At 33.1% G+C, this 27,584-nt stretch overlaps 2 protein-coding genes across 8 annotated transcripts; one reads left to right on the forward strand and one right to left on the reverse strand.

Moving 5' to 3' along the window:
* The first annotated feature begins 216 nt into the window (after nt 1-216).
* Iml1 (GATOR complex protein Iml1) lies at nt 217-19,958 on the forward strand. 7 transcript variants are annotated; one of them, XM_090105949.1, is made up of 27 exons: nt 217-426; nt 643-780; nt 933-1,102; nt 1,826-2,092; nt 2,571-2,713; nt 2,900-3,087; nt 3,160-3,637; nt 3,741-3,889; nt 4,132-4,329; nt 4,780-4,932; nt 5,312-5,470; nt 6,221-6,235; nt 7,541-7,758; nt 7,923-8,134; nt 8,351-8,525; nt 8,790-8,987; nt 9,773-9,856; nt 11,040-11,125; nt 12,118-12,189; nt 12,908-13,106; nt 13,513-13,624; nt 13,746-13,967; nt 14,254-14,414; nt 14,921-15,089; nt 15,662-15,890; nt 17,974-18,073; nt 19,731-19,958. In XM_090105949.1, the coding sequence occupies exons 1-27, from the start codon at nt 384-386 to the stop codon at nt 19,929-19,931; spliced, it is 4,539 nt and encodes a 1,512-aa protein (XP_089962075.1). In that variant the 5' UTR covers nt 217-383; the 3' UTR covers nt 19,932-19,958. The 7 variants fall into 7 exon arrangements, with proteins under 7 accessions (XP_089962075.1, XP_089962076.1, XP_089962078.1 ...); XM_090105950.1 differs by having other exon boundaries at nt 11,043-11,125; XM_090105952.1 differs by lacking the exon at nt 11,040-11,125 and adding an exon at nt 11,846-11,889.
* A 1,619-nt stretch (nt 19,959-21,577) lies between these two features.
* Nucleotides 21,578-22,647, reverse strand: Drice (Death related ICE-like caspase). Its single transcript, XM_090105453.1, has one exon. It carries the CDS (start codon nt 22,508-22,510, stop codon nt 21,623-21,625), a length of 888 nt encoding a protein of 295 aa, XP_089961579.1. The 5' UTR covers nt 22,511-22,647; the 3' UTR covers nt 21,578-21,622.
* Nucleotides 22,648-27,584: the final 4,937 nt, after the last annotated feature.

A 27,584-nucleotide genomic window follows, 5' to 3' on the forward strand; every position in this document is an offset into this window, starting at 1 on the left:
TAATATTTAAAATTCAATAGTATTCAACTGCATACAAATAATAAGCATAAAATAATCAAAGTTGAAGATTTAATTTCATTTGTTTAAAAATCATATAAAATAGTTTACTATGTCGTCTGTGGTGTCGTCAGTTAGGGACTGTGGTTAAATGTGGTTAGTAAAATGGCAATAAAATTGGCAGTTGTCATTTGTCAAGCTAAAATTTTTGACGTGTTTTTGACAATTTTAGTTTTTACACAAATATTAAAAATGAAATGAACGTAAATAAAATTATTTGTTTAGAATTTTTATAAATTCTCATTTTCTTCTACATTATATAGTGAAATATCATCATTTCACTGTTTGTCATTAAAATATGTTAGTGTAAATACCAATTAAGAACAATGAAATCATTCAAATTAATAGTTCATCAGCCTAGCTTCAGTAGTAAGTAAATTATTTATTGAAATATAACAACATTACCTATATTGTGATTAAATTGTTAATTTCTGAAGATAACTAAATGATATAATTGTATAATAATTATAAAAAGTAGAGTTTGATAAAATAAATATATTAATTAATATGTTAAAATAATTAAGTTTATAGAATGTAGTATCAGTTATTTAGAAATATTTACAATCATTATCCTCTTTATTTTAGCTGAAGATCTCATAATAAATTTAAAAGATTATCCGGGGCTAAAAGAGAAAGATATAGTTGAAATTTATCACCCAGAAAATGACTACCCTCGATTGCTTTTACAAGTTACGAAAGTTGACGCTCCAGGGAGAGGCAGAGGTACGTTTATTTAAATTTTCTATTTAAATCTCAATTGGCATAATGAGTCTTTTAGAATGTATTTTAAAGTTAATAAAAATTTCCTTCCCTATCAATATAAATTCCCAAAATTTAAAATTCCATTGTGCTCCAATATTTATTATTATTTCTAGATACAATCAGTGTGGAACATAGCATAGCAACAACATTTCAATTAAGAACATTTGCTGATGTTTACGTTAATGTTGTCAATGTTGCCGATGTGGCTTTGGATTCTGTTGAACTTACATTCAAAGATCAGTACATGGGAAGATCAGAAATGTGGAGGCTAAAAAATCATCTAGTAAGTTACTGTTTTTATTTAATTATTTATAGTTGTCAATAATCATATTTTATCAGTGAGTTTGTGTTTATTTGTCTGGCGGTCAAATGTGTATGTACTATGTACATAAAATGTTTATTTATCTACAACATTTACATATGATAACAATAATTATTTATGATTAAAATATGTGTTTGTTATATTTTTTTTTAATTGTATCCTTCAGCATTATGACTGTAACTATAAATTAAAATAATTTGGAAAATCCAAAAGTGCACGCCTCATAATTTTTTTTAATAATTATTTATTAATTATTATTTTTGTTTATTTAATAACAATTAAACCACATCGAATAAGACCCTGAAAAATGAAAGGGTTCTATTCCTGAGCATACTCAAGCGTAAGAGAAAAAAAAAGACTCAATTAGTAAAGTATTTCGGTCGCTATCGTGTTAACAAGAAAATCCTCCGCACATACAGACACACGGACGTCCAAGAAAGAACTTTTTTAAACTGTTTTTTAACTAGTTTAAATAACAAAAATGACATCAAAAATATCATGAATTTTAAAAATAGTGTTTTTTCTTAATATGTGTGTGTATGTATTATCTTACAAGTGCAATGTATGATACATAAAGACATTTTAAGTTTGAAAAATCAGATGTTTTGCGCGAAGTGACAGTAGTACCCACCTCAACGCTTCGCTTATGAGGCGTGCAATATTGAAAGAATCTTATATTTATAGGTAAGCACATGTGTATACATAAACAAGAAAATAGAATACTGTGGTGGAGCAATAAGATGTCAAGTGTACGAAATGTGGTCTCAAGGCGACAGAGTTGCCTGTGGAGTAATTACAGAAGACACTAAAATTGTGTTCCGATCATCTACGTCCATGGTCTACCTTTTCATACAAATGTCTTCAGAAATGTGGGATTTTGATATACATGGTGATTTGTATTTTGAAAAGGCTGTTAATGGATTCCTTGCTGACCTTTTTGCTAAGTGGAAGGTGAGTAATTTCTATATTTAATTACAATTTTATGAAAAATGTGAAGTCCCATGTCCCCTAGTGGGGTAAGGGGCAGATGCATTATACATCTGTTTCACTGATCGAATTTCTTTAGAGACTAGTAGGTGATCAGCTTTCTGTGTCCTGCCAGACCGAGACATTTTTTTTTCTTCGTCTCCACCGGGAATCTAACCCTCGGTTTTACGCTCGCGCATCAACCACTGTACCAAGAAGGCGGTCACAATTTTATTGCTGTTTGATCTACTTCTCTGGATGTTATTTTTAAGCTATTGCATAGCTTCTATCGCGGGCCTTGAGCGCGGGGACCGAGTCGAGGAATTCCGTAACGAAAAAACCTCACGCTCCCCACTCCGGCGGGCTCGAAGGTGTTGCTTGAAGGCATGCTATGCAATAGCTTTACCGCGGCAGTCTCTGAGTGCCACACGTCTTTTTTTACTATTTAACCAAACTATTTCAGAAAAATGGCAGCAATCATGAAGTGACAATAGTCCTATTTTCAAGGACCTTTTACAAAGCTAAAACATTGGAAGAATTTCCACAACACATGAAAGAATGTTTACAAAAAGACTACAGGGGCAGATTTTATGAAGATTTCTATAGGTACTTAATTATGATGAGTATAGCATACTAGAAAAGTCCTTTTCACTTGTCCGTTTTAAATTTTTAATGCCTAAAGTAATAAACTTATTATTCTTTATTATATTATGAATATTAGTTAAGGTTGTATTCATGGTATTGGGTTAGATAGCAAAATAAATCTTTAACCCATTTTAACTGATTTCTCAGAGTTGCTGTACAAAATGAAAGGTACGAGGATTGGTCAAATGTTTTACTTCAATTGAGAAGACTTTTTACTGACTATCAGAAAATTGTACTGCAGTATCACGAGAGACCTAATATGGATATACCCACAGCAATCAACTCAACAGCAGCTCAAGGAAATTTTCTTGAAGTTCTTAATATGAGTTTAAATGGTATATTATATTGCATTAAAAACTTTGTCTTTTTCATTTTATGCCAAGATAAAATGTTCTGTTTTTTTCTAGTATTTGAAAAACATTATCTGGACAGGTGTTTTGATCGAACTGGTCAGCTGAGCGTGGTCATCACACCCGGTGTAGGAGTATTCGAAGTAGACAGAGAACTGACCAATGTAACAAAACAACGAATCATAGATAATGGTGTAGGCAGCGACTTGGTCTGTGTCGGAGAACAACCGTTACATGCAGTACCTTTGCTAAAGTTCCACAATAAAGACAGCAATCTCAACTCCATAGATGACTATTCAATGCCTCACTGGATCAACTTGTCATTCTATTCCACAAACAAGAAGGTTGCATATTCCAATTTCATTCCGAGAATAAAATTGCCGCCACGAAAAAGTCAAGAACCGTTGAAGAAAATGTATGAAGATGAAAGTAAAGGGAAGCTTTTGAAAGAGGATGAATATATGCACAATTCCATTTTTGATTATGATGCGTATGACGCACAAGTTTTTCAGTTGCCCCCTGCCCATAGTACATGGTAAGTATTGTAATCTTTTTTCAATTTAAGTATTGTATTCTTTTATGGTTCGTATAATTGCATATCATTTATATCCATAATGGAAATTTTCATAATATTACAGTGTTCAAAAAGTGGCAAGGACGAAAAAAACATCCGTCGCTGGTCTAGAAGGCATAAGTAGGAAAAGTCCACCTGCTTCCATCATACATCAGAGGAAAATGTCTGATCCAGACATACATCACAGCCTTGGTGACATTTTCAGTAATTGCAGTAAGTATCCGACTTATAAAAATAGCTAAATTATGAAAAATATTGTGTCGAGTGTTTGTATATGTTTCAAATTTGTACTAATTTATGTTATTTTGTTAGGTTTTCAAGGAAATGAAAAATTTATGTTTTATATTGTTACCTCTTGTTGGAAATGTAAACTATGAAATACGGGTATTAAGATAAATTAATGCTCTCTTAAATGCGCATGAAACATGCCACTTATTTCTATAAACCTTTTACAGGTAAATACTCAAACGAAACGGGCAGCGACGCGACAGACTCAGCAATATCTATAAGCCGTCTATCCCCACGTAGTTCTATAACCAGCCACAAGCCGGTAATACGCACGGGAAGAGCGCTGATTAACCCGTTCGATCCGTCCCACGTTACTGTGAAATTGACGAGTAATAGACGCCGGTGGACGCATATTTTTCCGAAAGGTGGGTAGTTGGATATTACTGGTACACATTCATAAATATTGCAATCTTTTTTGTTTATAGTTTTTGTCCTTTCGTTTTTTTTTAGGTATTTTTAATGTTTTTTATTTCGTTATTGCTAAATAAATAAATGCTTCTTTTTTAATATTTCAAGATACTTTATTTTTTCTTATAAACAAATTCAGTAACATTTATGCGTGTTAAAAATATATACAACTGTTTCAAATAAATTTACATTGGACAAATGTATATTGAATTCAATGTTTATTGGACAAATGTATATTGAATTCAATGTTCATTGGACAAATGTCCATCACGAGACATGTAATCGCAATAAAACGCAAATTTCGACGATCAGAAGATCTTTAAACCAACCAATTTTTGGTATAAAAATCTTCTGGTGTGTAACAATATTTTCCTTTTTTTTACGAATTATTTTTTACTTAAAAACAGGTCCAACGGGTGTGCTAATACAGCAACATCATTACCAAGCGCGGCCGGCGGGCGAGCCCGCGTCCACACGGCACGAACATTGCGATCATGATATTAGTAATAAGGAAAACGGATCGACGATCAATAATAATCACCCCGTGTATCAAGTTGATAGTGAGTTTTATGTTGTAGAGATAAGGTTTAGTCATTATGTATGTCTATTTATTGTCACTTATAATTCAGATTGTTCCTCTGTGTAAGAACAAAAGTAAGATGAGATTCGTCTCCAGACAAACACAAAACCTTGTCAAAGAAAATTAGTAATTTTTTTCTAGTCCTTAAAATGAACTAGTTTGGAAACTGTGTCAGAATAATGAATTGCTTTCTGCTTAGATGTATTCATGACTCTCAATTTAATAAATGATTTCCACAACTTTGGCTAAATTGTACTACCCTACCTTTTTCACCATTCTGTTTTACCTTAAAATCTACTTACCACTTAATATAAATCATATTAATATCAGCATAAAATAATCCCAATTCAAAATTCCAGGTAACATAATGAGCAGCAGAAAGCGGCTTATAAGCACGTCAGGTGCGTTAAGTGTCCTCGGCACTATAGTGGGCACTCCATCGACTACTAATAATGCGTCGTTGGCCCTACTGTGGGGGGCCACGGGAGAACAGGAGTGGACACCCGCCTTAACTACCGGTATGAGAACTTAAACTATGAGAAATTTGTTTTTTTTTTTTATAATATGTTCTTATGTGTATAGGAGTATTGAATGTACATATAGTTTAATTAAAAAGTGTAGCATAGAATAATTTGACCAAATTATAAATTCAGTTACGATTGCTCCCCATTTTTTTAAGCAAACTAATTTGTTTTATTTTTTCAGTCTATCATCTTTAGAATTTTTCCTATAAATATTACATTTTTGTATCTTTTCACATGGATTAAATTATTGAAAATGTTTCTTGATAGATCTGGAAATCATTAATAAATACTCAAGATCCTGATAAACCTGTTGATAGACTAGACCTTTTATTTGTATTTTTTATGGTTAAATTGTTAATGTTTTATCTGCTATAAATGTAAATTTGTTATGATTTTCTTTCTGTAAATGTGTCTTGTAAATATCCTTCTAAGTTTGCCCTGTACATTATTCTTTGAAATAATTATTTAATTTAATTGACATAAGTTTTGTATGATAATTTTTATTTTATTATGCTTGCGTATAACACATCTAGTAGTTCTACTAAACAAAACTGAGATTGTGTTGCGTGACCGAAATAAAATAGAAATATTAGTGGTAAATGTTGCACTACATTTGAACGAGTTCTATAACCCTCAATTCATAATAATCCATCAGTACCATATAATAAGTCGCCTCATTTCTGATTTTTCATGATATCGTCGAATTGAATATCAACAAACACTATGGAACGTTGCGGACAAAAGCGAATCGAGCAATAGGTTTGATATCTCACTCATTGGATTTGCATCTCGTAGTTAGATACAGGTTTTTCTAAATGCGAAACCCCGAGCGACCGATCTAGAACCTTCTATAGGTTATTTTTATTAATGAGAATTATTTTAAAATGTTTAAAGTACGATCTTGCGAGGGGTCTCGTGATAATAGACTTAACGAGTGAGGCAAACCCTCAACATTCGTAATTAATATGTGGGGATCGATATGCTTTATAAAATTGTAGCAAAACCGATATAATTACGCTTAGTATCAAGGAAAAAATGAGCGGTTGGCTCCATGAACATCTTTTGTAAGATTATTAATTAAGAATTCCCTACCAGAATTGTTAAAATTGCACTTATTTTGAAGAACGTAAAATGTTGTCTTAAATTTGAGTTTATTCTGCTATTCTCTCTCTATCTAATGCCATTCTATCCTCTTCTTAAATCCAAATAGTTTCCCTGTTAAACTTCAAAATGTTACAGATCAAATTACTTATATTAATAAATAAATAATACTGTCTATTGGAAAAAAATGGATGTAATCTTTTCTCTATTTTTACGCATTCTTCAAAATATGCTGATGATGCCTATTTTAAATTTCATGTAGCCCATCGCAACATTTAAAAGACGTATACAATTATTAATTTTATCACACAAAAGCTCAAAAGTATTTATATTTTTCAATGTCATAACAAACGTATTGCATGTTTACTGTTTAGTGTTACACACAAAGATCGCTAGAAAACACTTTTGAAATATACATACACACCCAAGTATTTAATTATATAGAAATTTAGGACCAAATAAGAAATTTATGACTCCACAGCTAAAATTTTAAAGTATACAAGTACTAGATAGCGTTAGTACATAAATTTTCGTTTGGTCAGCAATGTTCCTTTATTTAAATATATAAAAAGTCAAAAATATATATTTATTCCATATTTAACATTATTTTAAGCTTAATCATTGTAATATTAACTCATAAGTCATATGCATATTTTACTTGCTCGAATCATGCGTGTCATACTAATACGCTTGGTTGTGGGTTAATACGGGTTCTAATCGCATGAAAAATGCTATTGGCTGTTCAAAACGGCTTGAATAAGCAGATTGTACTTCAACCTAACGTTTAATCTAAAAGGTCCATCTCGATCATTAATGGGAAAAGAAAAAAAATTTCGTTGACATAACTCACTGTATTTAGTACTAAAATCGAAATTAACATGCTTAGTTTGAAGCGAGTAATGTTGGAGTTTGTGTATTAACATATATTAGTACCATATTTTACAAACTTTTATTTTAAAACAGGAGTGGATTGGAAGTCGCTGACCATACCAGCTTGTTTACCGATCACAACTGATTATTTTCCGGACAAACGTTCGCTGCAAAATGATTATTTAGTGTCGGACTATAATCTTTTGCCTGATGATGTGAACGCTGATTTTGCACAAAACAGAGCTATTTATAAAGAACCGTTGACCACTATGGAGGTTTTCAAAGAACTCGTGTCGCAGAGATTGGCTCAGGTACAGATCCTTTCAATAGTCACTTTACTCATTACCACTAAAAACACAGTATTCATTAAGATATCTTTCATGTATTAAGTCGTTACAAAAGATTGTAAATCGTTTCATAATATCATACACCACATTTACAAATATCTTGCTAAGTTTAGCAAAATATTTTCCAGGGATTTCAGCTGATCGTCGGAGTAAATGAGAATGAAGTGATAGAATCTCACTGTCCCTCCACGCACACACCGCCGCCATCGAAAGTGGCGCCGCAGTGCGGGAAGCCCGCGAACTCGGCACCTACTAAACGATACTTGCTCTCTATTGGTCGGATATTCCATAAACTGACGTTGGTCGGGTCTACTATTACTGTCACGAGATATAGACCGAGGTAAACCGCAGTGTTCTTTCTATCATAGCAATAATTTAATTGTAACGTCCTATAGTCCAAACATCTATTTATTCACGAATTATGATATGAAATTATTTGCTAACTTTTATTTAAAATTTAGATGTAACTCTACATTCTTTATTTTTCCACTTAGGTAGTTTTTGTGTAAAATACGAGATCCTACTTTTTTAAAGTCCTAAAATTGTAAAATTTTAGGCATCCATATCCTCCGTTCAACATCCACTACCGATATCGCTTCCACGCGCCAAATCATGATACATATGAAGTGTCCTGGGTCGCCTTCACTACGGAGAAGTTGGAAAACTACAACTGGAACTATATGGACCATTATATTTGTACAAGGGGAGATACAGACTTTTCTCTTGTTGAGGTAAACGTATTTAATGTTATCAATGTAAAATCATAAAGGAACAAGCATCCTAATATGAAGTATAGTTGTATGTTCTTTTATGAAAAAAAAAACATAATAATGCTTTTTGCGATGTCTAGACAGAATCTAGACCTCACTTACTAATTATAAATTAATACTTGATAATACTCTTGTCATTTTTTTATAATCGCACCTTATTCCTTATTACAATTTCCATATTAAACCGTGTTAGCTTGGAGACTAAATATCTCTATATTCTTTCAGCCATTAAAATATTGGCGGTTCCGAACACTTTTGTTACCGCTCAACAATCCGGCCACAAAGCAAATACTGGAAGACGAGTCGACACACTGTGACGTGTACCCGACCCCCACACGACATGACTTAGATCATCTCACCGAAGGATTCCTCAAAATGACCGAATCCTATTTCAATAAAGTCAAACGACCTAATAAACAAAGGGTAAGTATATAAGGTGAGATAGTGATGAAAATGAGGGTAGTTTTAACTTTGGTATTTTTTTTAAATTAAAATCTTATCGAGTAGAATATATTTAAAGAACTTATCTTAAGCTGTCATTTGAATACATTATTCATTTGAATTGTTATTTGTAATAACTACTTTTGTAAATAATTTTCAATTTTGCCTCATGTTGTTGTGACAGTAGATTTTGACTTAGCATGAACATTTGCACCCAAATGAATGTAAAACACGTAGAATTTGCACTGCATGACTTTAAATTGCACAATTTAATATAAACAAATAATAAACTTACAAAGCTTCAAATAATAATTCATATTAACGAGACCTTTTTGTAAGTATGTATAATATTTATTTGCTCAAACACGGAATTTTAAATTTCACTTAGATATAGTATGCATGTTGCAATATGTTTCTGTCATATATACTTCCAATACTGTAACTGTGTTATATCGCACGGCATTTGATCCACTTTAATGTTCGCACCCAGTGATATTTAAAATTTCTTGTTTGAGTCCAATTTTGCATGATTTCGTTTTGTGCGAAACTATTTAACTGAGATCGTTCATGCATACATGTTGACAACGAACATATAAAACAAAAAAGGCCTCGGAAACTGGGCGTTCGAAACAGTTTTTGAACGCGGAACACAAGAGGCGATAGATTTTTTCCAAATTTTTTGCGGGATTTATGACGGTCGTAACGATCGTTGGATATAAATCCGGAATAGATGGGATATTTTTGAGGAGATTTCGGTGTGGGTGCAGATGGCGGCTGCCGCGTGCAACGCGTCGGATTCCGCGCTCACTCGCAGGCGACACTCCACGTCCATCCTCACGCGGAACGCCCAGGTATATGGGCTAGATTATTTCAGAATAAACGCCGCAACTCCCCCACATTTCATTATTTTTTCAAAATTTTCACCATTTTTTAAATACTTCAAGATCCCCTCATCAAAATTTTACAAAAGTTCCCCACAGATGTAACAACGAAAATTTGCAGCAAATCAAAAGAAATAAAGACTCCTACAAGCTTGCCCGTTTTATATCTTTACGTGTATTATGTAGTGCAGGCTCACTTAGGCTAACGGATTTTCGTTATTGACGCTAGAAATATCAATAATTTTAGTACATACTATACCATTCTCCTATAGGTACACCACCGTAGATTGTAGAAGTGTGACTCCAGACTTTTATCTTTACGTTCCATTTTACTGTTAACGGTTAAAATATATAATTGCAATATATTAATTCAAATTGTTAATTTGTAACCCATACACGAATACGCTCTCTATTTAAGTTCAATAATAGTAGGTCAAATTTCATTCATAATTTTCACACACATCCTTGCTTATAAAACCCTTTCTAAATTACTTTTTAAAGCACCGATTTTGCCTTGTTATTTTGCCTACATCATCATCTCCCATCTACTATACAATAAAAATACAACAAAATTGAAATTAAATTGATTATATTGGTGTGGCGTATGACAGCTCGATTTAACAATAATGTAACCATTTAACAACGTTATAACTAATAGATTTGATAATTAAATATAATATAATTTTATAACAAAAGCAGTGGGTTCCAGAAGTTCTTAGCAATAATAATTCTTGTACAGCTGTAGCATTTACCATATTTATTAGTAAGAAATGAAGCTTGTAAGTCATCATTACATAGTATATCTATTTAAATAGTTAGTACCCAATGCCTAAATATGAGCACCGCTTCTAAGTTAAGCAAAATATATGCACGGTCTGCACTACACTGTTATTGTTTGCTAGCTTCCTTGTATTTAGAAAACAAAAGTTCAACAATTGAGTTCGACACGTAGATGGTGTTCTTTTCGAAATTCAACCTTATTTCTATAGATCTAAACTCGAAAATGCCATACTAGATAGATACCATGAAGTAATTAAAGTCCTTTATTTCTCTTAGAATTTTGTATCTTAACTGCAGGGATCTAAGGTTTAAATTCGAAAACTATAAAGTTGTAAGTACGATAGTGTTGTATAACGCGTGTTGTGTGGTGTAGCAGGGCGGTGTGTCGAGCTCTCCGTTCAGGGAGCGCGTCGGCAGCACGCGACTCCCCGACCGACCGCGCCTTCGGATCGAGGCTATGTCAGTACCTATATATACCGATATGTTTATAAAAAAGATGAAAACCTCAATCGTGTTTATCAAATCCTTTATCTGTAACTAATAGTTCCATATTATTTATTTTTTTCCATGAATTTCGATTAATTTAACCTATCATGCATACTAAGCATTGCATTGCAAGCAGTGGAACGCTTACCGAATTATTATATCTTTACAAAAGGAAAAACATGGTTGAGGATGAATTTATTAAATCATCTTTTTTACAAATAAGCTATGATTCAAATTACGTCATTGCTTTTTGTAAAACATAATTTGAATCGCAGTGCAGTCTTTACAAAACGATTTAATAAGTAATCTTTATTGTCATTGCAATAAGGTTGCTCATTATCATCGTTTGAGTGCACCCTTTGTGGCTTTTCTTACATTTGTAGACACGTTTTTTCGAATGCGGTGATAGGATGGCTTGCTTATGGAGTGCTGCTTTTGACTTTCTGTTTTGTCACCTCTTTATTATTTTATCTGTCATTCTCCTTATTTCTTATTATAACGCTTTATAGTTTATATGCTAATATATCATGCTGGAATCAATATAAGAGTTGCAAACTGTATTTATAGAGACCATTATTATTTTAATTACTTTACTTATTTTATTATTAATACTCTTTATTTTGCTTTATAACTATGCATTCCCTTCCTCTAGGTCGCTTGTTACTCTTTACTTTACTGAATGTTTCATTGCAGCAAGTTTCACCTACTAAGTCACTAAATGCTAGCCAAGGGACCAAGTGAGTATAATGACTTACTCATTTCTTGTTTTACATTTAATGGCTACTGAAACCATTTCATTTACAAGTTATTCTGCAAAATGGTTACAGTATACATCGTTTTATATTTCACCTTCATAATATTCTATTACTTATTTCGCCTCGATTGCTTTTGCTACTAATGCTTTAGTGAATAATCTTTCATGGAATGGTGTCTACGTGATGTGTTGATCTATGTACAAATTACAGGGCCGCAGCTAAAACTGTTTTAGAGAGGACTCAATCTCAAACGGGTGAAAGTGAAGACGCGTATGATGACGGGTATTGTTTTCAGATTAATAAAATATTTTTAACTTTCCTGATACTACTCACCATGCTGTCAATAATTTATTTAGGATCGATTACAGTAACAAACAGTATTCAAAGATGTATTTCCAAAATGAAAACTTATGTGATAGTAGTTCCAAATAATTTGGAAAATCCAAAAGTGCACGCCTCATAATTTTTTTTTAATAAATATTTATTAATTATTATTTTTGTTTATTTAATAACAATTAAACCACATCGAATCAGACCCTTAAAAATGAAAGGGTTCTATTCCTGAGCATACTCAAGCGTAAGAGAAAAAAAAAAGACTCGATTAGTAAAGTATTTCGCTCGCTATCGTGTTAACAAGAAAAAGGATCCGCACATACAGACACACGGACGTCCAAGACAGAACTTTTTTAAACTGTTTTTTAACTATTTTAAATAACAAAAATGACATCAAAAATATCATGAACGTTAAAAATAGTGTTTTTTCTTAATATGTGTGTGTATGTATTATCTTACAAGTGCAATGTATGATACATAAAGACATTTTAAGTTTGAAAAATCAGATGTTTTGCGCGAAGTGACAGTAGTACCCACCTCAACGCTTCGCTTATGAGGCGTGCAATAAACACAAAAATGAAACAGAGCTAAGAGCATTATCTTTTTGGATACTGAGTCTCTAATCTGTTCAAAATTTTCCACGCAAATAATGTCATATATATTTTAGGGTAATCGAGCCAAAGTTAAAATCGAACGCGACTATATCCGAAATAAGAGATCGTATGCGTCACCCAACACTCGGTGTGGGCTTCCTACAACAAACTGTGAGCTTACCATCGCATGCATTTGTTTCAATATACGCCATTCACTGGCTTCAAGCTAACATGGAAAACGTCACTTATGAAAAGGCAACTAGCCTTATGGAGGTAATTTAATTTTTTAATTCCAATTTTTTTTATAAATTTATAAAGAATAGAAAAAATTCGATCACGAGGCGGGACTCGAACCCGCATCCTTTCGCGCCATTCCGGGGCGGATGCCTGACCAACTCAGCCACTCGTGACCCGCCAGAGAAATCGAATTTATTCTATTCTTTCAGTTTTATGTATCTAAGGGACACACCGCGCGCCATCTATTGAGATGATTAACAACCATTTCAACCAATATGAAGCACTTTTCAGTGAATACAATATTGTAACGATGGAACACGACCTTTTTTTGTTGAATTTATATTTTTGTTTTTATGTTATCAAAAATATAAATTCAACCAATTTTTATTTTCAATACATGTTAGTTATATGTTGATATTGTAATACTCTTTCTTTCTTCCAGAAATTACTTCATGAAAAAATGATTTGTCATGCGTCTGGTGATATGTTAGAACGATTTGTTGTAGGTTATTATATGTACCATATTCTTCCACAAAAGAAAGATGAGGAAAGAGGTGATATATTATAATGGTCTAAATATTTATAAAATTTTTAACATTTTACTTGCTAACTATTTGTATGTAGAAAATGGTGGATTTTAAACTTTGTAAACGTTCTTTAATAATTTATTTTCAGAATTAATAGATTACGTAAAACCACTGGGTGACCTGCAAAGTTTTGAAAATGAATGGATGGAGGTAGAGGTATTGGGTCCAAGGTCACCAATCCTTCGTTCAGAAACTAACAGCGGCGCGATAGATATATCTGGCTCTAGTCCTGTGGTTGATGATTCTGGAATCCCTGCTTTCCTCTGTGATCATATTGACCCTAATTATATGCAATTGGGGAATGGTGATAGTAAGTCATATGTAATATCGCATTGTATGAAGAAGAAAAAATAACGAGCATATCGTTGTTTATTGTCGTCTATTTGTGCAATAACTTTGAAATGCGCAATTTTTTTTACAATAAAAGATTTATTTGCGAACAGATATAAAAAAAATCGAAGCTCAAATTAGCATCTTTATTTTACTGTAGGACCTTTGACCAACAAAGCGTTCGAGAAATCTAAATCTAAAATTCTTAATAAATTGCTCCATACAGTACCCTAAAATTATTGATTACAACAAATTTCTCCATACAGTGCCCCTATACAAGAACACGCACTTGGACATAGACGTGAACAACAAGAGCGATCGGATAGAGTGGGGTCACGCGCGTTACCAAGCAACCTTCCGACCGGACCAGGCTTACGAGATGTGCATCCAGTGGGCCGTGGCCAGCGGGAACATTGTCGCTGAACTGGTGAGCTTACACGGCCGCCCTTAGAGTGGGACCACCTTCCGTGTGTCCTTCCGTGTGTTACAAAAAAAACAAAAAAATTGCACTCTTTTTGATAAGACATTACGTTTTGTAAAACATATTCAAAAATATGCATGAATACATCATGCATATTTTTGAATATTTTAATTTAATTACTTATCAATAAAATAATAATGTTCTAGAACCAATAAAATGTTTTCAACAATTGGTTAAGACAAACAAAAATTAGAATATAAGAGCTAGCGCGCACGAGCAACTTTGTCTCCGCAACTATTTTGTCTCTCCACCCAAGGGCTAGTATGAAAGTGCGCGCACGTAGCGACGCAACTCCCCATACAATTGATGGGAGAGACAAAATAGTTGCGGAGACAAAGTTGCTCGTGCGCGCTAGCTCTAAATGTGGCTCTAGATTATTTTTTACCTGTCACTTTCACGTATCTTAAAAAAAGAATAAGAAATAAATGTATTTTTAAAAACTTATTCTATAGATCTTTGGCTGGGCGAGAAAAGCGCAGAGTTGTCGTTTGCAAATGGTCCCGATCCCGGCGGACCCACTAGCATTGCCGTTCACTGAGAAATCCGACCCCTTACGAGGACCTATTTATGTTCCATTAAATGAAGAACCATTGCTACGAGGAAAAAGCGCTTTATTTGAAGGTACTTATCACAATCATTGGTAGAATTATTAGAAAGATTGTTTTTAAGTTGCTTTTTTTACATATATACCTATTTTCCTCAATAAAATTGTCATAATTGTCATAACAAATGAATTCTTGTACAGCAACTTTTAGCAGTTATTTATTGCAAATTAATTCGCAGTATTATTATTTATTATCAAATATTCTCTAAAGCGATATAACTACGAGAATAGTTTAAGGAAAAAGCTACTTAATACTACGCCATTAAAATGGGAACAGGTTTGCCGATGACCGATTATATACCTTTCATTACTAAACTCGAAAAAAAATAACTAAAAAAGTCGAGCAAAAAATACCATAGTAAATATTTTAGAAGCCTGAAATATTGAATTTCCTTAAAAAATAAGCTCGCCTAGATTTCCTTTTACTATAACATCATTATTAGCTAATAATGATGTGACGCAAAGAAGGAGCTCCTTCATTGCGTTACTATCGCAGATATGAATATTGATTTTTTTTATGAAAAAATATAAATTGCATTTTTTTAATATACCCATCATTTTCAAACCTAACCATCAAAATGTCTCACAGGATTCCCCGAAGAAGAATGGGCGGAGCGTCTATTCCTATTCCAAGAGGCAATAGTCGGTCGATTCGGTTTCATCAAATGTACAGTAGAAAGTACATCACACGCGGCCGGAGTTGGTGACCATTTATATGTACATGTCACTGGGAATATGTTCATTTTAATACCTACCACTGTTAAATCAGAACAGAGGGCCTTGAGGAAACCTATCAATAAACCTTTGAATGCGAGCAGGTATTGAAATTGATTTATATAATAAATGTAAAATGTGTAAAAGTTAGTCTTATAAGCGTTAAAGACGTATGAGGAAAGTTAGTATAAAATATAGAATTTAACATAAATCCGGAATTATAAGAATTTTTGTCTATTCGCACGTACTAACTATATTTAAAAAAATTTTGTTGAATCATAATCTAAATTTAAAATTATTTATAATTTCTTCGTACTTCAACCAGCAACTAAATAGTATAAAATTCCAGTATTGGTTATTTTAAAGGGTACCTATAGTCCTTTCCACCTAAGATGATTTCTGTGACATATCGATTTTTGACACGTGTAGAGATGTCTTTACTGAGATCATATCAATTGTTTCCGATAATCGATAATATTTTATATGGAAATGAAATCGATTTGAATAAAGTACCAAAATTAGTTTTTTCGGCATTTCGCCAACAATTAACTAAGGAAACTTAGCAAACAACAGCAACAAAAAGTCAACAATAACAATTAGTAACAATAACAGAATACCACGTAAAGTATCAATATAAAAATACAACTTGTATACAAGGCTCGCACTCGTACTGTGACGATTTACTCGATTGACAAACGATCACAAGATGGGCGCCGATTATATATTTTCCAACTCTATGATTTTTCAACGATCCATTTCATGTACACGAATTGCGTATTTTGTGTTATTTTATTTTATTTTTCATTATATTAAACTAAACAATACTGTTTTGTATTTATTAGCTTAAGATATTTCATTTTTATATTTTTGGTAATAATGCCGCCTTAAAATAAAAATATTATGCACTAAAATTATTTTGGCGTTTTAAACATAAAATACGTAATTCGGAACACGATGAAGTGTCACAGGAATCATCCTAGGTGAAAAGGACTATAATAATATTACAAATTATAAACAGCGAATCCAACCTTTAATAAAATATAGCGTATAACTACCATATCAGGGATAATTTGTAAACAATGTTATTGTACGTGAGTATTATCCTAATTAGTGTAGTCAATCAAAAGTAAGGCCATTTAATAATAATGAAAACGGAACTACATTTACAGAACTGTCTGTGTGTGAATGAATTATCAGTTCTTAAAAAAATATGAAAATTAATCTTTTATTAATTCATTCGCGCCAATTTTAAATAGTCTTAAAATTTTCAGTAATTTTCATGAGACGCCTATTTCTTAATATGAATTAAATCCACATCATTAATATTACCTACAATACATTTTACGTCTACACTGTACAGTGACCGCTGAGTCCTGATCGATATATTTATATTTAACGCCATTAACCATTTTCATTTGATTCATTTTCTAACGGTCACCAAAGGGTGCAAGGTAGAGGTCGTTGAGGGCGGTCGTGTATAACGGCATTTACTATGACGTAATAGAACATATTGCTTGTTAATCGATGGGGTCAGACTGTATCGACGCCGACGAGCATTGAACTAAATGTGGGTAGGTGCTCGAAAGTTCGCTAGCCTTTCAACAATGAACAAAAAGCTAGGGTCATGCATTATTTCATTAATCAAACTGATAAGCGACAGTTAATTTATAACTTTTTCTATGTAGTTAGTATTTGTATTGTGTAATGTGTTTAAATGTTATCATTAATTTAATTGAATAGGTACCTAATCAGAACATTAATACACAGATATTTTGCATAAATAGAAATAACATTACTAGTTTCGAAAGTTACATGTGATTTCCCAATAGACAATCATTACATTAGTCATCACTCATCAATAACTTAATAAAAAATTATACCAACGCGTTTTAAGTCGCACGCAAGGAGCTTGTTAAAAATGAATCATCCATTTTTAACCGCCTTGTTAATCATTAATGTTTGCTAAATGTTTTCCAAATTAAACGCAACCATATCAACTCATCTCTAAAATTTTCATTATAAAAGCCAAAAGATTTAGATCTTACAGAGGATTATTAAGTATCGTTATGACCTTCGCATGTATAGAAATGTCCTTGACCAGATCTCTAGGACTTTGGTGTTTTATATAAACCTGAGCTCCCTTTTTATTATGACTTAAATGTATTAAATTAACATTTTGTAAAACAGATATCCCGTACATTCTGAAGCCGCTCCAAGTCCTCATGAAGGATACATCACGCGACATGTAAGCGGTAAAAATAAGGACGATTATGACAACAGCCGACGGGTACGTTTACGATTGTTAGGAGTAATTTTAATTTAAGTTTTTTATTTTATAAAATAAAAAGTTAGTTCCTCTAAATACAGTTAGATATAATCATAATCTTTAATTTGTAGTATTTAAAGACTAGTTTTGTTAATCAACTCATTATTTCTTTACATGAAAAAGTTATTACTTATTAGGTGATTTAGATATGTGATATTTCTAAAAAAAATTAAAAACGTTAACTTCCATGCAATGATATTTTATGTATAGATACGTTATATACTCACAATATATCCAAAAAAAATGCTTCATATGCAGTGTCAGGCACACACAAATACAATTTTCATTTTACTTAATTTATTACATTGACAGACTGTATAAGAGAGATGGCTCTAATAAAATGATATAAATAAAAAAGACAAAGATAGTTTGTCACTTCCGCGCAGGTGTAAGCAAAAGTCATAAGAATTCACCAATTAAATATAAATAAACAAATAGTTGCCATGGTAATTGGCATAGATAAACGACACAGAAGGTTCAATGTTATAGATGTTAGGTTTCCTGCACAAGTAAATAAATGTGACAATTTCATTCACTATTTTATGATTATTATGATGTCGTATTAAAATGAAAAAAAAAAAAAACTTTTTTGGAGATATAACTGTATTAAGTATTTATTACTAGCTGTGGTGTTCGTTTAAGTCATCATCATTTCACCCGATAATCACCCACTGCTGAGCATACTGCATATAGTCCTCCTTATAGAACTCCATAAGGACCGATCTTACGCTATTCGTTTCAAGGCAGTTCCCGAAACCCGTACAAGGTCATCACTCCAACTTGTAGGATAATTATAATAATAGTGGTGCCTAGATGAAAAAAAAGGATGAAATAAAAGAAAGGATGAAGTATAAGCCTTTTTTATCTAAAACACAAATAAAATTTATATATGTTCAATAGCTATTTACAGAAAAGCAAATAGCCTTTTTCGTCAGTAGCGATAATCTTTTCTTCAATGTATACGTATATTCAACATCATTTTTGCAAACAAACATTTTTGCCATCACGATTTCATTGTATATAATAAATAGATATATTTGTTAATTATATGCACTGTGTGGATTTAAATATAAAATTAATCAAGTATTTACCCAAATCGAAATTAATAAAATAACCGTTCTATTTTCAATAATCGTATCTACATGATAATCTTTGAACACAGTGTACGCTAGCTTTGTCACACTAGTGATTGAAGCAATGTTTTATCCCTTTCATTATTTCAATACACGTGACAAGCAAGTGTCATTAATAAAGAATTGTAAATTGTTATTTTTACTCTTAAACTGTAATAATTTAATATATTTTGCTGTGATATGATATTCCTTTATCTTTCTTTATTTTTTTGCACGAATACGTGCACTTTCTGAACACACAGGAAGGCATTTTCGACAACTTTAATGTAACATAGGCACATGCGCTCACTGGGACCGGTGACAATCTGACTGATTGCATTGGTCCCAAATGGGACCAATTCACGGAATCAGTTTTGGTGCGTTGATGACGTATCTACCTCTTGTTTCTATATATAATATCATTGCTTCCATGTAACTAAATTCAATTGTAAACATGAATTTATAATATTAAATAAAAAAAGTTAATTCATGATTGCATTCTTCAGATGGGATTCCTATGGTCTTGGAACCACATGATATCCAAGAAATGGAAGTGGTCTCAAACAACGGCCACAGGAGATGAAGCTTTCCAAATGAGAATGTTACGTGACTTCAAACATTTTTGCGCAAATCAGGAGCAAAGACTCAGCCAATTCTGGGATCAGTGTTGGGAAATACAGGAGAGAGCCAAAGGAATTATATGCTAATTTTTATTGTTTTTAATAAACTGTTATTTAAAATTATTGTTTTTTATTTTTATTCATTTTAGTAGTATAGTAAAATTAGGTATAAAATGAAACAAATGACTTGAAAAGAGAATTTATTACTTATGTTTTACAAAAATACTTAAGATAGGTAACAAAATACTTTATTTTGTTATATCACCAAATCTGAAATTCATCCACAAAGCACTTGCATTTTTTTTTATATTCTCCTAGATGTTACCAAGGCACACACATCTACATGGCACACATTTTTTAATTGCCAAAACTACATCAGTCATTATCACATCACACCTTGACAATTTCAAGTTTGGATAGTATATTATAAAATCTTGAATTAAATATTTAATGTCTTTTAACAAAGTTTCATATAGGATTAATTCAATGATGAAACACATTTTTATCAGACAAAGAATGAGGCAAGTTACAGTAGTATTATTATGGCAGTAACAGGTCTTTTACGTATACTATATTATAGTAATTAAAAATAAATGCTATCTTATGTAATAGTTATTAAAGTAACTGAACATTGCAGTTTATGTACTACACAAAATTTAGGTGCAGTCTAATTAATCACTTTTCAATCTAATAATACATTTGATCAATACAATATGATGGCAAAAAATTTAATGATATGTAGTAGATCTATGGCGAGATTTCGATGCTATATCACTTTCAAAATGTTTATTAAGTACATTAAATTTTATAAAAAGTTCAAGCGTAATAATTGATTACAAGCTTGTGCGTTTAATTTTTCTACAATATTTGAGCATAAAAGATTTATTTACTTACAATTAATAAGATCTAGAATTATGTATTTTAAAATTACATCATTGCTTTTCTTTATGTAGTAAAAAACATTTTCAATCAGTTAGTTACTTCATATAAATGAGTATCCTTAATTAACTATTATTATTATTATAAAACTGGTTTTATAAAAATATAAAAACTAAATAGTTGAGACTGCCCTTAAAGCATTTTAGATTAGACAAATCTAGTGTTCACAATGCTATTAAAAATAAAGGAAATGTAAAAAAATTACAAATAATAAAACCGGCCAAGTGCGAGTCGGGCTCGCGCACAAAGGGTTCCGTAGCAGCAAATATAATAAATTACAGTTAAATCAACCTATCTCAAAAACTATAAGAGATACTTTGATCAAACCAAAAATCGTTGAAAGAGTTAATTAGCATGCATCACCTCTATTTTTTTTAGAATTTTATACCCCGTAGTTATAAAAATAGAGGGGGGGGGACATACTTTTTACGACTTTGAGAGCTGATATCTCAAAAACCGTTCACTTTAAGAAAAATGTTTTTTAGAAAACTTTATATCATTTTAAAAGACCTTTCCATTGATACCCCACACGGGTATGTACATCGAAAAAAAAAATTTCATCCCTCAGTTACATGTATGGGGGGCCCCACCCCCAATTCTTTTTTTTACTATTTAGTGTCATATTTTTGTAGCGGTTCATACAACACATATTCCCATCAAATTTCATCACTGTAGTACTTATAGTTTCCGAGTAAATCGGCTGTGACAGACGGACAGACGGACAGACGGACAGACGGACATGACGAAACTATAAGGGTTCCGTTTTTGCCATTTTGGCTACGGAACCCTAAAAAGGAGGTACATATTACCTAATAACAATAAAAGTAGAAATAATATTCTTATTTCTTTCCAAAAACAAGTAAGCGGGTGAGCATGCTAGTTATGCATGGTACTTGTTTTTGTTGGTGCATTGTTAACATATCTGGTGTATTAGATTCATAATCCAGTGCCACTTTCTGACAAACAAAGGTCAAGAGAGTGAGAATGTCTCTTTCAGTTCCTGAATAGCGCAACTCTTCACAAAGTGCTTGCATAAACCAAGAACCACGAGTTGTATTCCTCCATGAATAAAATCCAGGAACAGTTGAAAATACTATCAAGAAATCAGCGTGAATAGGAATTCTATATGATGCACTTGCCAGCCCATCGGTTTCAGATCTACTGGAGAGAGTAATTCCTCCATCCAACTTATCCCCTTGGCAAGCTTGGATGAAAAATAATTTTGGTTTACCTGCCAATGTTGGACATTTATCTGCAGTGAAATAGTACCACAACCTATCTGGTTTATAGTGCGTATCCTTAGCATAAAGCATGCCCAACTCTCCGTGAGTCAACACTGTAATAAGCAAGCAATCATTATCGGTATGATCCATTTCTGCTGTTTGTTGTAGGTATCTATTTACATCTTCAGATTTAAGGTTGTTTAATACCGTTACACGGAACCCCAATCCTTTCAGCACTCTGGAAAGATTATCGCTGTCGACGTTTGTTCCAGTGCGAGACTTAAGGCTGTGGATATCGAAGTGTTCATGATTAAAGATGATTGCCATCCCACGATGTTTGTGGTTCATGTTGTAAAATGGAGCGTTTCTATCCACAGGCATTCTTGCATAACGGCGCTCTGATGAAGAATCATGACTTCCCCAAGCATCTCCTTCATCATTTCCTCCGTTAGTCCTTTGTTCTGTATCAGCATTAGCATTGTCTTGAGTTTCTACACCTGACATTTTAACGGAACTATTAAAATAGCGTACGTAGCAAAAATCGTTTACTCTGAGAACTCCAAATTACGTATACACCAGTAGACTGATTTCTGATTTGAGATTCAAATAAAAAAAAAACAACAACGATAACGACCACGAGTAGATACTAGATACACACAAACGACGCGATTCGTGATAGGCATGGGCGTTGAATAGACATGGGTAGGTAATGCGTGTAATAGTACAAAAGTAACATCACTTTGACACGTAATGCAACATCACGCATTACGCATCAGTTACAAACATCACTCGCATCACTCACTTTTTTTTATTTTGTTTTACATTTGCTTGCGTTCATTATAATTATTAACAAACAACATAAAGTACGTGGCCAAGTATGAAGGAAAATCAACTACATTTTTTAAATATTTACTTAAATTGTAATTTTACGATATGTAATAACTAATAAGTATTGCAGTTATTATTGCTATTTTTCAATATGATCTGTAATACTTCACATATCACCATTAATATAATATAAACCTCAGATATAAACATTATAATATTATTAATGTCATCATTTCATTAAAAATCGATCGGGTAATGTGTGATGTTACGGAGTAATATCACTTCCGTGGAAGAGATGCGTGATGTTGCATTACTATTTGACGTACTGTTTTGCGCATGTCTAGCGTTGAATCAACGGACTAGTTAAATTAACCGTCTATGTACATTCAACGATTCGACTAGTCCATCGTTCATCAACGGACTAGTTGAATTCAACGACTAAACAAAAGAGTCGAAACGCTCGTCAACGCGTCCGCGACGGTTAACTCTTCGACGTGGCCGTTCAATAGTCCACCGTAGACGGCTAAACGACTCGTCGTAGACGGCTCGTCAGTCGACACGTTTGTATAAACTACCACGCGAGTTGATAGTTCAATATTTTTACCGTTAATTCCGTTTGACTTTTAATGAGATTACTATGATCAATGCTCGAAATATTTAAAAAAAAGGAGATTAATTTGTATTAATTTGATATTATTGAATTGTCTTAAAAATTTTTTTTTTTTTTTTTTTTTTTTTTTTAAATATATATACTGCTTCATGGCAATCTGTTGATCACAACAATAAGCCACTAATTTGTGTGATATTTATATCTGTTAGGGTTTTTTTTTTTTGCTTAGAAGGACACATCTCAAATGGATGTATCATTCCATCCTTACAAATCTGCCCTGTAGTGTTGGCACACTATGTCTTTTTAGCCTTCTGTATTGAAGGCCTTGATCTCCGCTTAATTTAAAGGCTAGCTCATTTTTATGATTTGAAAGTCTTTTCTGGTAGGCGTCACTAAATTTAGTTATCTCCTGTTTGACAGTAGGTAGCTTTAAGTCTAAGTATATGATCCTATTACTGATATATGATGGGATGTTAAATATAGTCCTTAAAGTTTTTGTTTGGAAGCGCTCCAGTATCTCTATATTACTATTACTAGCTGTACCCCATAGTTGGATGCCATAGGTCCATATGGGTTTCAAGATGGCTTTATATACTGCTAATTTGCTTTCTGTCCTCATTTGTGAATGGCGTCCAATTAACCAGTAAAGACTACGAAGTTTCAAGTCCAGTTGCTTCCGTTTTGTCCAAATATGTTTTCGCCATGTTAGCCTTCTATCCAAGTGCATGCCTAAGTATTTAGCATTATCCTCTTGAGGAATGTAATCATTGTTCAATTTAACTGGTGGACATGTGTCTCTCCTGAGTGTGAATGTCACATGTTTTGATTTACTCTGATTTGCATGAATTCTCCAGTTTTTAAGCCATTCCTCTATTTTAGAAATGTGATTTTGTAGGTGATCTGACGCTATTGTTGGATTTGAGTGAGTGGATAACAAGGCTGTGTCGTCCGCGTATGTTGCGACTATGGTGTTGTCTGAAGTTGGAAGGTCGGCTGTGTAAATAATGTAGAGAATCGGTCCCAGTATGCTTCCCTGTGGAACTCCTGATTTGATCTCATACAGTTCTGATGTCACTTCATGAAACTTTACTTCAAAACAACGTTTGTAGAGATAAGATTTGATAATGTGTAAGAATGAGTGAGGGAGCATCTTTTTAACTTTGAATAATAAACCGTCATGCCACACTTTATCAAAGGCCTGGCTAATATCTAGAAATACTGCTGAACAGTATTTCTTTTCCTCCAAAGATCTGCTTATAACGTCTACAATACGATGAATTTGCTCAATTGTACCGTGATTCTCCCTGAATCCAAATTGGTGATCCGGGGTGATGTCGTTAAGATGTACTTTCAACCTGTTTAGTATAATCTTTTCGAAAAGTTTACCCATTAACGGTAGAAGACTTATGGGCCGATATGATGCAACTTCATTTGGTGTCTTATCAGGTTTGAGTAACATTATTATTTGTGCTATCTTCCAGTGACCTGGAAAGTAATTCATTCTTAAGCAGGCATTAAAGATGTTGACGATTGCTACTATACCCTTTTTGGGTAAGTTTTTCAAGAGAACGCTATCTATGCTATCGAATCCTGGTGATTTTCCATCCTTAAGGTTTCGTATTTCATCCGCTACTTCGGAAGGGCTAGTGTATTTTAATGGAGGACACATTTGATCTGCGCTTTCCAAATAACTACGTATCTCAGAGCTATGCTCCGGTCTCAATTCTGGAAATGGTTGAAAAACGTTGCACAAATGTTCACCAAATATTGTAGCCTTTTCCTGGTCTGATCTCGCCCACATCCCATTGGCTTTTCTGATGGGAGGGATCTGTTTTCTAGGACGATTTAGTTTTTGTGTTGCTTTCCACAACGAATAGTCTGTGTCCGGACTCGGGGTTAGGTTAGATAAAAATTCTTGCAAATTATTGTTGGTATAACTTTTTATTAGTTCCTTGAGTTCGTTTGATGATTTATTGAACACAGTTTTGTCTGAGGGATATCTGGTTCTATGCCATATTTTACGTAAATTACGACGTTCGAGTATTTTGTCTCTAATGGCTTTTGGGTATTCGTTGTTCATTAGAGGTAACCTTTTTCGTTGTTTCGTGGATATCGCTGCTGCCTCATGAATTGTTTTATTGAGGTTTTCAATGGCTTCTTCTATGCTTTCAATAGTTTTGAACGGGTGTATGAGCTGAATTCTGCTAGTAATTGCGTCCTGGTACATCTTCCAGTTAGTTCTTTTGTTGTACAATCGTTCTGCTGGCTTCACCATCACTATTGTTGTATTAAAATTCAATATGACTGGCGTATGGTCTGAAGATAGATCCGTGCAAGTTTCAACAGTCATGTAATTGCGGCTTACACTTTTGGCTATATAAAAGTCGAGGAGATCAGGAATTCGATTGTGATCTGTTGGCCAATACGTCGGCTCCTGAGGGGCGATGCATGCTAGTTTTAAATCCAGTATAGTATTATATAGTTGCCTTCCACGGTGTGTGATTAATCGAGAACCCCAGTGGGTATGTTTTGCGTTCCAATCCCCACCGCAAATAAATCTGGAGCCCAGAAGGGCGAAATATTCTATGTAGTCATTCTTGGTTATCGTGTGTCTTGGTGGGCAATACACTGCAGAAAAAGTTGTTTCAGCTTTTTCACTGATCATAACATTTATTGAAGTTGCCTGTATCTTATCTGTACGGTATTGTTCTAGTTCGTAATGTTTAATGTTGCTTTTTATTATTACTGCAGTTCCGCCGTGACTATTTCCTGAGGGGTGGTTAGTTGTGTATACTGTGTAGTTTGGTATTTTAAAGTAAGATTTTGCGGTGAATCTTGTTTCAGAAATTAATGCTATATCGATTTTTTCTGTTTTAAGAAATGCTAGAAATTCACGACGGCGTTCAGTTAAGCCGTTGGCATTCCAAGTGACTATTCGAATGGAATTAATCATTTTGTTATTAGGCTTGACACTAGCTGGATCATACGATCCATCATATTGTCCATCATGCTAAGCATGATTTGTTGGAATTTAGCGAACATTTGTTCTAGTTTGTCGGAAGGGTTTTCAGTTTCATGTAAATTCTTGATTGGTCGATCTTTTGTTACATCTGCATAGGTTCTCTTCTGTCTGTAATTAAACTGTCTTGGATTAGGTCTTGGTTGTTCTTGTGTTTTTGTGTCAGTAATAGACTGGGTTTGGATTTCTTTTATGTTTAATTTGGTTTTTAGTAGTCTTTCCTTATATTGTTTATATTTAATGCAGCCCTTATAGCTTGCAGGATGCTTTTCTTGACAATTCGCACAAGTGGGATCTGTTTCGGGTGTTTTAGTGCATACAGAAGTGGGATGTTCGTTGCCACATTTAACGCATCTGAATGGTCTAAGGCACTGGTTTTTGGTATGTCCAAACCTTTGGCATCTTTTACATTGCATTATTTCATTTTTCTTATAGGGAGCTTCAAATGCAACTTTCATTTGGCATAAATATTTTAATTTGAATATTTCTTTATTATTTTTGTTTGGTTCTAGGTCCACAAAAAATACAGGTAATGCTTTTTTAGTTGACCTATGTAAGATATTTACTATTTGTCTAACTTCATGACCTTGCTCTCTTAATTCTTGCTTAATTAGAGAAATGTCTTCAGTTGCATGTAGTCCTCGTAATACAACTCTGTATGCTCTCTCACATTTTAATTTATAAGTGTAATGCGATATATTATTTTTGATGAAGTGTTCTCGGATAGCTTTGTAAGTTTGAACATCATTTGGCATTAACTTAATAATATGCCCTGATCTTAAAGTTGTCATGTTGTATGATTTGTTATCCACAATTGTATTTAAAGTAGCTTTTAATGCTGTGACATCCATGACTCCAGTCACGAAAATTGGTTCAGGCTTAGGTACATATTCCACATCCTTGTCAGGTACTTCTGTTTCCTCATCAGTTAGAATATCGTATTTGTTATGTGTAGGTACATTGAAGATTGAAGACGTGTGCCTTGATTTCTTTATGTTCTCATTATCTATTGGGCTTGTTTCTTTTCGTTTTTGTCTTATGAGAGGTACTTTGTCATTCTGCCACTGAATCGAACTGATCACTGTACCTTCTCTAGTGTCTAGTTTCTCATTTTCTATTTT

Source organism: Colias eurytheme, chromosome 9 (genome assembly GCF_061535395.1).
Source record: "Colias eurytheme isolate Ceu_HAF_F1 chromosome 9, ilColEury1 Martin Lab GWU primary, whole genome shotgun sequence".
Classification (NCBI taxonomy): Eukaryota; Metazoa; Arthropoda; class Insecta; order Lepidoptera; family Pieridae; genus Colias; species Colias eurytheme.